This window comes from Primulina tabacum, chromosome 8 (genome assembly GCF_025594145.1).
Source record: "Primulina tabacum isolate GXHZ01 chromosome 8, ASM2559414v2, whole genome shotgun sequence".
NCBI lineage: Eukaryota > Viridiplantae > Streptophyta > Magnoliopsida > Lamiales > Gesneriaceae > Primulina > Primulina tabacum.
In genome coordinates, this window is record NC_134557.1 from 38,449,872 (window position 1) to 38,464,891 (window position 15,020).

Below are 15,020 nucleotides of genomic sequence, written 5' to 3' on the forward strand. Positions count from 1 at the left end.
TTGAATTAGTAGTTTGCATCTTCTCTTAAGTTTAATTTATTTTCTTTTATTTTTATGCAAGTGTTATTTATTATTATATGTTGTACCGTTTTATTTTAGGTTTATAATAAATTTTTAATTTTAAATAAGTGACACTCATAAAATTAAATTATTTTATGTACTAAATATATAAAAACATATTATTATTAATATAAAATAATAATAATTTAAATTTCTTAAAAAATTTGAAATTGAATATATTTAATTTAAAGTAAGAATAAGATGAATGAATGCACAGCGAGACCTACAAATAATGAGTGTGAATGTTAAAATGAATGTGAGAGAATAGATGTGTTAATGTAATGTGTATGTGGCATGTGGACCCTACGATTTTTGATGAGGTGGTAGGTGATATAACACCCACCAATGCGGGTGCTCTTAGGGCACCCACAATGGGGTGTTAAATGGTATAACACCCATTTAACACCTCTCTCCATTGTGAGTGGGCGCACTCACAGGAGAGAGGGTATGGGGCGTTCAATTATTTGAACGCCCCTGTGTCAGTTTATTTTTTAAAAAAAATTGGACAATGAGCGACGGTTTTTGAAAAATAGCGACGGCTTTTAGAAACCGTCGCTGATTTGCTGACACGCGGGCCCCATTTTTTTTGAATTATTTTAATTATATTTTATATTTTATGAACGCCCTTGTAATGCCCGAGATGTGATTACTGTAATCTGAAATTGATTAATTGACAGAACTGCAATCAATGAAGGTTTTAGGAGCTCGAGTGATGAAGCCGGGCGTAAGTGCATTCAAGCCAAGATGTTGGACAGAACATCTGGCACCCGAGCGGTAGGAAATAACCGCCCGAGCGCCAATGCACCATAAGAAGAGAATTCGGACAGAAAGTACGGCGCCCGAGCGGTAGTTTTTGACCGCCCGAGCGCCAGTGTATAACAAGAAAATGTTTCGGGCAGAACATGCCGCGCCCGAGCGGTAACTTGCAACCGCCCGAGCGCCGATTGAAATGCTTGAAAACGAGACACGTTTCTCTATCATGCAATGTGTATATATATATATATATATACAAGCTTCAGCATTTGAGAATTAAGAAAAGGGACGAGAGAAAGCTACAGAAATCCTTACGCTTTTATATTTCGATCCGTCCGTTAGATTTTGAATCTGACTTCGATACAATGTTCCTATCAACGCAGGCTACAACTGGACGTAAGTTTTACTACGTTTTGACATGTCTTGAAATTATGATATTGTCAGAATTGAATGGAATTCATATATGATGTTCTTGACATGTTAGATATCATAGAATCGAATTCAGATTAAGAAACAGATTGATTATGGAATTGTTGTGATTTTTTGAAGTTAACGGACTGAGATATGATATCAGATTGTAGTGGTATTGATTATGAATTGAGGAAATTATTATCCGGTGATGTTGTATTAACCGGGATATCGGGATTGTACTGTTATGCCGATGATTTGAATTAAATCCAGATTAATTAGATCCAGTATTGAATTGAGAATGGAACATTGATATTATGATTCTCGATATGTCGTTTCAGATTTACAGAGACCGTCTTGAGTTCAGAACTGATATTGCTTCAGACCAAGACCACAAACGAAAGGTATAAGTCAATGTGGTATTGGGACATCGACTCAAGTAGGATGTACTTGAGTTTTCCTAAATCACATACTTTACTTTACTGCATTGATATTTGCATTGATTTGATTGATGTACTTGTTCTCTTGAATTATAGATAGCAGGTAATAGACGAGTAATCTTGTGACAGAAGTGCCTGATAGTGGTGGGATCGCCACGGGCACATTGCACGATGTCACAAGATAGTATAGGAATCTTGGGACGGATGTGCCTGATAGTGGCGGGATCGCCACTGGCACATTGCACGATGTCACAAGATAAGATATTGGCGATAGGGCCACAGTCCATGACGGTTAGGTCAGGACACTGGATGTTTGGTTATATCGACGTGGATAGAACTTGAGTCTTTTCTATTACTGTTGGTCGATATAGGAATACCACATCTGGAAACCGGGATCCCTAGACTAGGATCGAGTCTAGTCTGAGTCGTGGAGTCACGAGCATTGTCGACAGTTTGATATTGATTATGTTTCTGATTTTGATACATATTACTGATATTTGTTACATGTTTTTATACTGTTTATATGATTGCATGTTCGTTGATTTATACTGGGATTTTATTCTCACCGGAGTTATCCGGCTGTTGTCTTATTTGTATGTGTACATGGCAACAGGTGGGACAAGATCAGGGTCCAGGAGATGAGGAGAGATCGTGATAGAGTGGAGACTTCAGACTTTGATGTATATAGAGTTTTGACACTTGATATTTAGATGTTGAACCTTAGTTTTTACTGATTTGTAGACGGTACAGGACTTGTACTTTATTTTATACTGAGTTGTATATTAGTTTGATTTCACTATATTCCGCATTTTAAAAAGAAAAAAATTTATGACCCTAATTACTTGATTAGTAAATTGATCCTGATGACGATTAAGAATTAATTAGCGTCCGGGTCCCCACAGCCCCTCTTTCTGGTTATTTTTTTTAATAAAATTGGACATATTTTAATTATATTTTGCGACGAATTTCCACAAACCGTCGCTAAACGTTGTTTCCTTATTTAATGTTATTTAATGTATTGGTTTAAAGTAGCCGTTGGAATATAGCCGTTGGAAAGTAGCCGTTGCAAATTTCAATATACATAGACACCTTGTACTATACAATTCTTCATTCTACAAACATACCATTTGGCAAACACATACACTTGAATTTGTTTACTCCAAAATGTCTCAATATTCCAGTAGTTCAACATCTAGCTCGACAAGTGAAAACGAAGTCCAAGTTGAAGTTGATGACGAAGATTATGATCCGGGGAAAGAGCTAATGTCATTGATACTTCAACAAAGTCTACAAATAGTTGAAGCATATCAAAGTAATAACGTGATGCGGCGAAGAAGAAGGTTCATCCAAAGAAATCGTGAAGCCGGGCATGCGAGACTCTTCAATGATTATTTCTCCACAAACTCGGTGTATCCAGATCAAATATTTCGAAGACGATTTCGCATGAGAAGAGAGTTATTCTTTCGAATAGTGAATGAACTTGAGGATCGTTCACCGTATTTTCAGCGAAGGGACGATGCTGCGAGAAGAAAAGGCTTGTCACCACTACAAAAATGCACGTCTGCAAGTCATCAATTGGCGTATGGAGTCCCGGCCGACCATCTTGACGAGTACCTACGCATGGGTGAATCAACTGCCATCAAGTGTCTTTTCAAGTTCTGCGGATATGTGGTTGAACTATTTAGTGATCGATATTTGAGAAGGCCAAATGCTGATGATGTTCAACGTCTTCTTCAAATGCATGAAGAAAGGCACGGGTTCCCTGGAATGTTGGGCAGTCTTGATTGCATGGATTGGGAATGGAAAAATTGCCCAGTTGCTTGGAAAGGCCAGTTTACAAGAGGCCATGGGTCACCGACAATCGTGCTTGAAGCGGTCACGTCTCAAGACTTGTGGATATGGCATACATTCTTTGGTGTCGTCGGTTCACGTAATAATCTTAACGTGTTGTACGAATCTCCCATATTCAATAACGTCTTGCAAGGAAATGCACCAGAAATTAATTTCATGGTCAACGAGACTCAATATACGAAGGGATATTATTTAACAGATAAAATATATCCGGAATGGGCCACTTTCGTTAAGGCTTTTCCTTGCCCGGAGTATCCAAAGAGGAGGCTTTTTAAGGAAAAACAAGAGTCTGCAAGAAAAGATGTTGAACGAGCATTTGGGGTGCTCCAAGCTCGATGGGCAATTGTCAGAAGTCCAGCTCGTTATTGGTACAGAAAAAAGTTAAAATATATTATGTTAGCATGCATTATTTTACATAACATGATTGTCGAAGATGAGGGGGTTCACGTGACAAATTGGTACAACGATGAAGGTGACGAACCTGCACAACCCGTCCAGGGCTCAAACCGAGGATTTCATGAATATCTCCGAACAAATTCCGAAATACGTGACACTCATTTGCATCACCAACTTCGTGCCGACTTAGTTGAACATATTTGGTCACAATACAACAACAATCCTTGAATTAGTATTTTTCATCTTCTCTTAAGTTTAATTTATTTTCTTTTATTTTTATGCAAGTGTTATTTATTATTATATGTTGTACCGTTTTATTTTAGGTTTATAATAAATTTTTAATTTTAAATAAGTGACACTCATAAAATTAATTATTTTACGTACTAAATATATAAAAACATATTATTATTAATATAAAATAATAATAATTTAAATTTCTTAAAAAATTTGAAATTGAATTTATTTAATTTAAAGTAAAAATAAGATGAATGAGTGGACAACGGGACCTACAAATAATGAGTGTGAATGTTAAAATGAATGTGGGAGAATATATGTGCTAATGTAATGTGTATGTGGCATGTGGACCCTATGATTTTTGATGAGGTGGTGGATGTTGCTCTTATCTGAAGCTAAAGAAAAAAACAATATATGATTTAACTTTTACGGTGCGTTTGCAGGGTGATTAGGTGAGTTAATTTTTTTTATCCACTTAATCACATGTATAGTAAAGGTGATTATTTAATCAATAATATCCCTCTTATGAATGATTAGGTTATATTAGGTGTGATAAAATAATCACTCCTCACCCCCTAAGATTATTTATCCATCTCTTAATACATACTATTTTTTCAATTTTACCATTTTCTTAAATTCAAACTCACCACCATTTCCCTACACCGACCGCCGCCGCCGTCACCACCGACCACCGCCAACCGTTGTTGCCCGCCGCCTCCCGCCGACCGCAGCCACCGCCGTCGCTTCCGGCCGGCCAACCACCGTCGACCACCGTCGCCGCCGCCGACCACCGCCGCCGCCGCCGACCACCGCCACAAAACTGGAAGGGTAATTTTGTCAATTTATCAAAAAATTATTATTTATCTCATTATTAATAATAAATATGATATTATTTTATCTTTATCTATTTCAATAATTTTTTATCATTTTTTTAATTATTTTATTTTCCTATCAAACGTAATTTTAATATAATTTTATCTATCTCGAACCAAATAATGAATAATAAAATAATAAATATTAAATGAAATACATATATCTTATATCGAAGAAATGCGCCACGATTTTCTCTGGGAAGAATCTCTGACAATGAGGTGCGGCTTGTCATTTAGATTTGGAGAATCTCGAATCCGAACTCATCAAGATTCAATTTTTGTCCAAATCACTACTTCAAAAATAATTTGGGATTCGAGAAATCCCGAACCTAAACTTGTTATTGCATGGTACTCTTTGCTTTGTGACATAAGACAAATAATATAAAAATAAGTAATATTTTTAATAATAAAATATATAAAAAAGATAGTTAATATAATATTTGTTTTGATTAATTAATTTAATTAAATTTGAGATAATTTGATATTAACGTTTTGTTATTTTGAAAATATTTATAATATTATTTATTAAAGTTAATATTGTAATTTCAATTCAATGATTGATGTGAAATAACTGATTGATATAAGATAAATGATTGTTAGATAAATAAATAATATGATTTAGCAAACACGAGATTAAATTATATAAAAATATGAAAAAATATAAATAAATAATATAGCAAACCAAACGATACATAACTATTGTTATTAATTATAATATTAATATTATTATGGAGGTGTGTCGGAAGATTGATATAATATCATCGTATTCGTTATGAACTATTTTGAGGATTTAGGAAAAAAAATTGAACTCGAACCCGAACCCGAACCCGAAAATTAATCACCAAATGGGTATGGTTTCGGAGGGGACCCTAACCCCGAGAAAAATTATAATCCCCAAGTTTAAGATTTTTTGAAAAACGATGTTAATGATTTAATATTTTTAGTAAGACGCGCCAAAAACATATCCCGCTTTTAGGGCATCCGCATCCGTTGGAATTAATCCATGTTAATAACTCTCCATCTCATCAAAAATGATGGAGTCCACGAGCCACATATTCATTACATTAACACTTGCCCATTATTAACACACACCCACATTCATTTAATTTCAACTTTCATTATTTATGGGTCCCACTGTCCACTTACTCATTTTTTTTATTTTTAATATTTCAATATCTTTCTAATATTTTTAAAATTTTACAACAAATATTACTAAAAATAAATAGTATTATTATTTTAAAAATAACTTAATTCCAATATTCATTAAAATATTATTAAGAAATGAAAAAAAAGTTGGACTCTTTTATTTAAAATATTATTCAACACAATCTCTTTAAAAAAAACATAAAATACAAAGAAAACGAATTACGATAATCGAATATAGCCGTTGGTGCATAATTTTGCCGTTTGAAAATAGCCGTTGGTGATAATTAGCGACGGTTGAAAAACCGTCGCACATAGCGACGAGTGTTAAAAAACCGTCGCAAATAACGACCTTTTTTTTTAAAAAAACAGACGCTTTTCACTTTGCGACGGTTTACGAAAAACCGTCGCAAAGTTGCGATGATTTACGAAAAACCGTCGCAAATTTCGAAATAACGCCGTTCATTCTGATGAATTTCTTGGCTGACATGCTTGCGCCCACATTGGTGGACGAAAATTAATGGGTATTATTAACACCCATTAATCAACCAATGTGGGTGGGTGCCCTTACAACTTCCGCCTGGTAGATAATCAAAGTGCCGAGAATCATTGTCAGACGAAAACAAAACTAGTAGAAAATTCCAGAGGAATTCTGAAGAAATGGGGAAGGCTCGGAATTACTGGCTGCTGAAGACGGAGCCTGGCGAGTGGTCATGGGATGACCAAGCTGCCAACGGAGGCTTGTCGAAGTGGGACGGAGTGAAGAACCGGCAAGCGCAGAAGAACATGAACAGCATGAGGTTGGGGGACCTGTGTTTCTTCTACCATTCCGGCGCCAAGTCACGTCGCGTGGTGGGGGTGGTCTCTGTGGTGCGCGAGTGGTACGAGGACGACGATGGCGGCGGCGCTGTGGATGTGAAGATGGTGGGGGAGATGAATACGGCGGTGGGCTTGGCAGAGATGAAGAGGGACTTGAAAGGGATGGAATTCGGTATGTTCAGGCAGCCCAGATTGTCAGTTGTGCCGGTGGAGAAAGCCGTTTGGGATAAAGTCTGTGAGATGGGCGGAGGGTACGAGGCCGATGGCCGAGGATAGTAGTGTTGCGTTGAAGGTGTTTGTTGTTTTGCCCCAGAGGGATTAGTGTGTCGAAATAGTCGTCGATGGGAATTTGTAAAGCTGGTTTTTTTTGCCTCCATTCGATCTTACAACGACGGCACTGTAATTATTAATGAATGTTTTATAAACTTCTGTATTCATATGCCTAATTTTGATTTGTTAAAGTTCAAAATCTTTAATTTAATCTCTACAAATTGCACTCAAATTCATGGATACTAAAATAATGTTTGTTTTTGGAGCTCGAAATCAACAAACAAAAATAAGAGTAGAACTCAGTCCTCTCGTTAAACTTCTGCTATTGGACCATGTTTTGAGCTCCTCCAACGCTACTAGAGAAGTGAATGAACGGAGTATTGGTCTTGAGGGACCATCTTCTTTGGAGCACCAGTCAAAGCCCAACAGAGTTTGGCCCAACACTTATCCATGCAGCAAATTATGACGAAAAAGAAGATGGTTTTCTTGGCCACATAATTTATTTTTTGTCAGCTTTTGGTATCTAAATTTAAATTTTTGAATGGAAGTATTAATCTCTATGATGTATATTTGAAATATCTATGATTCGGAAAATAAAAAAAATTCAAGATATTTTGTTAGATAACATTCTGATTATGTAAATTAATTAATTTGGCAAAAACTTGTGTGAAACGGTCTCACGAGTAGTATTTTGTGAGACAGATATTTTATTTGGATCATCCATGAAAAAATATTACTTTTTATGCTAAGAGTAATATTTTTTATTATGAAGATCGGTAGGGTTGATCCGTCTCACATATAAAGATTCGTGAGACTGTCTCACAAGAAACCTACTCAATTAACTTTTATATATATATATATATATATATATATATATATATATATATATATATTCTTCTGCTATATATATTCAAAGTACTATTTCAGCCATGTTAACACATTTTAGCAGATGATCTCATTCCCACAGAAAGAAAATTGATTTTAGTTAGGGACTAATTAAGGTATTTCGAAATTCAAAGAGTTTTCAAGGATCGGTTTTCGAAAAGATTTATGCAATTAATTTCGCAACTATTAAAACCCATATAACTTGCAACACTTTTTTTATTAAAAAGAACTTGCAATTCTTTATACAAATAAAAATGGCAAAGAAAAATATATCTTTGCTTCTTGTTTCAATCTTTCTCGCCAGTCATTGCAGAAAGATGTCATACCCAAAAACCAGTAAGTTACTACTGTTCTTACTTTGATTTTTGTGTTTTTCTTTCTTCCTAGCTATCTTTGCTGGTTACACAATTACAGAATGACAAAAACTTATGTGAGACGGTCTCATGAACAGAGACGTATCTAGAGTAAAGGCTGGGCTGGACTGGGCTGGGCTTGAGATTTTAGTTTTTATATATATATATATATAGCCATAAGCCCATATATTACAAAATAAAATAAAAAAAAAAGAAAAAGTAAAAAAACTCTTTCACAGTTTAGGCGTGGAAATTGGAATTCCTTTCCAATTATTAACCTCCTTCGATCCTTGTCAGGTATCTCCTTGGAGTAAAAAAACTCTCTCACAGCCCCTTTTTCTTTTTTTCCCCAATTTTCTCCATCTTTCTTATGCTCTTTTTACCCATTACTTTTAAATTCTTGTTACTTGTCAAGTATCTTTCTAATAATTTAATTAATATTTTTTTAAGCATAATTCTTCTTGATTCTTGCTAGATTTCGAGTTTAGATTATTTGGGGTTGATTGATTTATGTTTTCCCCAAGATTCTTGTAGTTTCTAGTGTTTTTGAATATGAGTTTGGTCTATTCTGGGTTCAAAATTAAAAACTTGCAATAAATTAATTGTATTCTTTTATGAAATCCTATCATCATGAATTATCTGTTTAGTATTTTTGATGTTTGATTACTCAAAAGATAGACAAAATTGTTTTTTTTTTCAATCTTTTAATTTAAATGAAGAGTTATCTTTTAGGTGAAATAAAATGACGTTTATAGGTTTTTTTTATTTATAGGTGAATCAAAATGTCAAAAAGAAGTATTACTGATTATTTCATCCAAAAAGACAATGAGCAGTTGTCAAAAACTTCAAATGATCCTCTTCCGTCAAGTTCAAGATCTACATTGAAAACCAAAAAACTCAAACTTAGCCTCTTTTGGCGTAAGTTGTATTTTTTTTGTTATGCGTACTCTATTATATGATTAATATTTGAACTTTTCGAAAATATTTATCTAGATTTGATGATTATATTGTGAAAATCGTGGTTTGCACTTAATTTTTATTTCATGTGGAAAATATTGTATTGGTTTCTAGATTAATTTTTTTTTTATTTTCTAGCCCCCCATATTTTGAAATTCTGGCTACGCCCCTGCTCATGTGTCGTATTTTGTAAGACGGATATCTTATTTAGATCATCCATGAAAAATATTATTTTTTATGCTAAGATTATTACTTTTTATTGTGAATATCGGTAGGGTTGATCCGTCTCACAAATAAAGATTCGTCAGACCGTCTCACAAGATACCTACTCTTATAAAATAATTATTTCAAATTTATATTTCAGGCACGTACATGGTGCTTGGTGAACCGCCTTGCCACTGACCGTGATTTGCTAAAATTTATCAACTTCGCGTGTTCCTCGGTTGTAAATTGTGACCCGATTAAGCCAGGGGAAAGTGCTATGAGCCCAACAAATTGCGCTACCATGCCTCCTTCGTACTCAATTCCTACTATCGTGTGACCGGCGATTGTTGGAAGGGACTTGGTGTCACGGACTGGTCTCTAAATCCATGTAAAAAATAAAATCTCTCTTTCGATTTTGTTATTGTGTTTATTATCATACATCGTGGATTTTAATTAAAAAATCCTAAGATATCGCATACATTTTGTATCGTTATTTTAAAATATAGGCAAATTTGAACAATCTTGAATTTGAACTTTAGTTTGATGGGATTAACTTGTATGTCTTAATTTTTTTTTGAATTAGTATATATAGTATTTGTAGAATCTTTTCGTGTAAATCAATTGGAAAATTCTTGAATTCGATTAATTTTGATGTTAAAATTCTTTATGGGATTTAGCATATATGAAATTCTGTTGCGTTAGTTAGCATTTATACAGTATTTGGGATAATGAGTAACACAATTTTTTTTAGTATATACATCATAAGTTTTTCTTGATAACCTAATTTTTATTTTTATGTTGATGTATTGCAGCTTATGGTGATTGCCATTACGCATAAAAACTGAGGCGGAATTATATTATTACCATAATATAATTGACGTAGCACGGATGATTCCCGGCTGCAATTAATTAATAATTGTGTTTCCCATTTTGGTTGTTATTAATTATATTTATTTTCTATAAATGAAATATGATGCAACTATTATATGAGTGTGTGTGTATATATGTGTGTGTACGAGGACTTCTGCTCATTTCTCTCTAAATTTTTGGCACCTTGCTTGTCAGTTCTTCTTGATTGCTCATAAATCTATGCAGTGCCTCCTAGAACCTTTTCGTTCGCCCTCTCGTGATAGGTCCCTTCAACAATTCTAAAGATCTTGATTGGAATGCAACTCAGCGCAACTTGTTCTGGTATATTGTTAGTGAATTGTGATTAATGTAGAACAATTTTTTCACCATATTTGGTGTTATATTTATTATAAATATCATATAAATGAGTTATAATATTAAACAAAATAATTGAGATAAATGAAACTGTTTTAGTATTAGACTCTAAAGAATCATAATATTATGTTAGCATTTCTTGTTAACTATCTAATTTAAGTATATGATCTAAAACAAAAACAAATAATAATATTTTAGGAATTTCTAAAAAATGTTTTTCATATTTTGATTTCATAAAATAAATACATTGAACTAAATAATTATAACTAGATTTAATATATTAATTAAAAATACATACAATGTTGCAATAATGTGTTAAAACTAAATGAGCAATATGATAATAAACACCAGATAATTGGTCACTAGCATCATTAAACACTTTTAAAATTTCACAAATACTAGTACATAAGTTCCATTGATTTGCAAACAAATAAATATCACGAGATTGAATATGTTAATTAAAAAATAAAAATAATAAATATTTATATTCAAAATAAGATAATGACAATTTATATGTTGAATTTCAACATGAACAAAAACTTGTGTGAGACGGTCTCACGAGTTATATTTTGTGAGACATATCTCTTATTTAGGTCATCCATGAAAAAATATTACGTTTTATGCTAAGAGTATTACTTTTTATTGTGAATATCGGTAGGGTTGATCCGTCTCACAGATAAAGATTTGTGAGACCGTCTCACAAGAGACCTACTCTTCAACATGTTGGAACGTCCCATTCAAAACGTTCATGCTTGGGGATATGTCAATAAATAATGAACTGCAGTTTTGATTGGTTTAATTGATGATTCTTATTTTTTTAATCTTGAACACACGATTAAAAATATGACATGTGAACCTAATACGAAAAAATTTGTTACATAGTGATGATATATATATATATATATATATCTAAGTTCACTAATCCTAGAAGTATTTGCACTAGTATTATGAAAAATTGAAAAAACTTGAGAAATTAAATCATATTATTCTAAAATAACAAATATAAGTTGATAAATATTTTTGATACTCACGGAAAATTTAGGGTCCGCTCCCAGCAAGTGTCACTACTACAGACGCAGGGTTTTGAAATTTTCCAGAACCTGAAATCACAAATAAGATCGTTAGGAGGGGGCCAGGAGGGTGTCCTGGCGTAGCCCCTCCAACGCTCAAGTCAGAGACTGAGGATATATGGGGGGAGCAACTAAGGATGCTGCTGAAAATAATATAGTGAATGAATCAACTGAACACTCAAATCTGATATTTATAGGAGGATACCTGGGCCCGTCATGGGCTTGTTTTTCATTTGGGCTACCATCTGGGCTAGGGATGGGCCAAGGGTAGTGGGCCCATCCATGGGGTATCACCAGTCTCCCCCTCCCGAGTCGAACTGAATCGTAGGTTCAAAGTTGGATTAGTTGTGTTGTCCTTGGTTTCTCGGCGACGAGTACGTACTGTATTAGAAAAATTTATTTCGTTTGCCGTTAACGAACGATGTCCACCGCTGCGAAAATTACGGGGATCATTCGCAAGGGTGATGGACGTGCATTTTCTTTCTGCCATTTGTCAGTCTCCAAAGATTTGGAAACAAATCAAATCGTAATCCTGCTCTGAAAGAAAAGATATCAAATCAAATCACAATCTTGTTCTTAAAGGAAAGATTTGGGCTCCCCCTATATATATCGACTCCTTCCTCACTTCATTCTCACTTCACCCACAAAACTTTCCTCTGCAATTCACACACGCTCCACCATCGCAGCGTCGCCTCCTCCCCACGCTCGCCCACGAAGCCTCGCCTGCTCGCCCATGCCGAGCCCTCGCCCGCTCGCCCACGCCGTGTGCCACACTCGCCCCTCGCCCGACGCCGCGCTCGCCCGAGTGCTCGAGTGCTTGCCTCACGCCGCGTGCTCGCCTTCGCCCACGCCGCGTGCTCGTCCATCTGTGCCACGCTCGCCCCTCGCCTCGCCGTGCCACGCTCGCCCGAGCGCCGAGTGCTCGCCCTCTCCCACGCCTTGCCACGCTCGCCTGAGCGCCGAGTGCTCGCCCTCGCCCACGCCGTGCCATGCTCGCCTGAGCGCCGAGTGCTCGCCCTCACCCACGCCGTGCCACGCTCGCCCTCGCCCCCCGCCGCGTGCTCGCCCACATCGTGCCACGCTCGCCCGAGCGCCCTACGCCGCATGCTCACCCCCGCCGTGCCACGCTCGCCCGAGTGCCGAGTGCTCGCCCTCGCCCTCGCCCACGCCTTGCCACGCTCGCCCTCGCCCCCCCCCCCCTCCGCGTGCTCGCCCACGCCGTGCCACGCTCGCCCTTGCCAGCGCGCCTGCCCGCGCGCGCACGATCGCCCCGGGCTCAGCACTTGTAAGTTCTTGCGGTCCTATCTTTCGAGTATTTTTCCGCGCCTTACTCGGGTCAGTTCTCTCCTTTACCTGTTTGATTATCCTTAATACTTACCTCTTCTTCCGATTCCGAGTTTAGTTACTCGAGTTGTTCCGAGAGGTCCAGCGGGTCTAGTGAGTCTAGCCAGAGTAGGATTTCCCAAGCCGCCCCAAAGTGAGCTTCACCTCCACCTCCCCAAGCCAGGCCTCCTCCTCCGTCTGATAAGAAGAAGGTGTCCACTGATCCTAGCCCATCAGTCCCACAGCATGGTAAGCGCAAGATTTTTGAGATCTCAGTCGTATCGGTCTCTTCTCCAGAAGGGTCCGAGTCAGACGAGGGGTCTCCCCTTGAATCGGGGGTACATCCTTTATACACCTCGGATTCGGCCATCGTGGGGCGGGGTCCGACTCAGCTGGCTCACAAGATAATGTATCAGCTTCCTTTCGACGCGGATGCAGCGTTCATGAATTCAATGGGGTGGTCTGACCTCACTCGCCGTACATGCAGCAGCATCACTGAGGTATATTTCTCTTTCTAGTCTCTAGATTGATGTCCAATACATGTATGATTTTCTTTTCACCTTTTCACTCTTATCTACTTATCCATGGCATGATGTACATAGGGGAGTTGGTTGAGCGTGCCAACGCCACTCGATCTACTGCCTGCCAAGACTTACGCGTGGGCATGGCTCTTCGTGAACAGCTCCAGGCTACTATCGGTGAGATGAAAGCGACACACGCTAAGGAGCTTTCGGAGTCCCAAGCTCGAGGCGACGAGCTTCTGAAGGAGAAACAAGAGCTTATGAAAGAAAACAAGAGTTTCAGCGACTGACAGATGACAATGTGATGGAGAACTAGAGGCTGAAGGAAGAGTTAAAGAATGCTCGAGTTGAAGCAGCACAAATCCGTAGGGACCTCAAGGACGCTAAGGCTCAACACGCTTCCGAAGCCTCTGCATTCAAGGAAGAATTCCTCAAGTCTGAGGAGTTCAACGATATCTGCGCTCCTAAAGCTTGTCATTTTCTGGAGGTGGTTTCGAGGGTGCAGTCGGCCTCTTCAAGGCTCAGGGCTATCCTTCGCCAGGCGCACCTACTGACTTCATCGACATTGATGCTTTCGTAGCGATTCTCCCTCCCGATTCTTAGGCCGAGCTCCTTTACTTGTGTTATTTTTCATTTACGCAGACATTGTATGCCTTCGGGCCATATTCAGCTATTTTCTGCACTGCTTTACTTTCCGTAATACTATGCAACTTTTGTGATGTTTACATTTGATTATTTCCTTTCGCGCACTTTTAGCATGTACAAACTCGTTTTCTGTCGTATTGAGTATTTTGTGTTTGCATTCACTGCTTCTTCTGAATTTATCTATGATGCCTTTAAACCACTAGGGTGAATAAAATCGACATGGTACGAACTCCTTTGCTAGGTAATATCTTAGCGGGAAATTAAAAATTCAACACCTCCACCCTCTAACTCCTCTTCTAGGTGATACCTTAGCAGGAAAATAAAAATTCAACATCTCCACCCTCTAACTCCTCTGCTAGGCAATACCTTAGCAGGAAATTGAAAATTCAACATCCCCACCCTCTAACTCCTCTGCTAAGGGATACCTTAGCACCCCTAGCAGGAAACTGAAAATTCAACATCCCCACCCTCTAACTCCTCTGCTAGGTGATACCTTAGCAGGAAAATAAAAATTCAACATTACCACCCTCTAACTCCTCTGCTAGGTGATACCTTAGCAAGAAAATAAAATTCTTCTCCTGCCCTCTGCTCC

The 15,020-nt window shown here is 37.4% G+C and overlaps 2 protein-coding genes across 2 annotated transcripts; both read left to right on the forward strand.

Moving 5' to 3' along the window:
• Nucleotides 1-3,104: 3,104 nt before the first annotated feature.
• LOC142554752 (protein ANTAGONIST OF LIKE HETEROCHROMATIN PROTEIN 1-like) lies at nucleotides 3,105-4,136 on the forward strand. The gene has a single exon (XM_075665428.1). It carries the CDS (start codon nucleotides 3,105-3,107, stop codon nucleotides 4,134-4,136), a length of 1,032 nt encoding a protein of 343 aa, XP_075521543.1.
• A 2,590-nt stretch (nucleotides 4,137-6,726) lies between these two features.
• On the forward strand, nucleotides 6,727-7,422 carry LOC142552529 (uncharacterized). The gene has a single exon (XM_075662217.1). It carries the CDS (start codon nucleotides 6,818-6,820, stop codon nucleotides 7,250-7,252), a length of 435 nt encoding a protein of 144 aa, XP_075518332.1. The 5' UTR covers nucleotides 6,727-6,817; the 3' UTR covers nucleotides 7,253-7,422.
• Nucleotides 7,423-15,020: the final 7,598 nt, after the last annotated feature.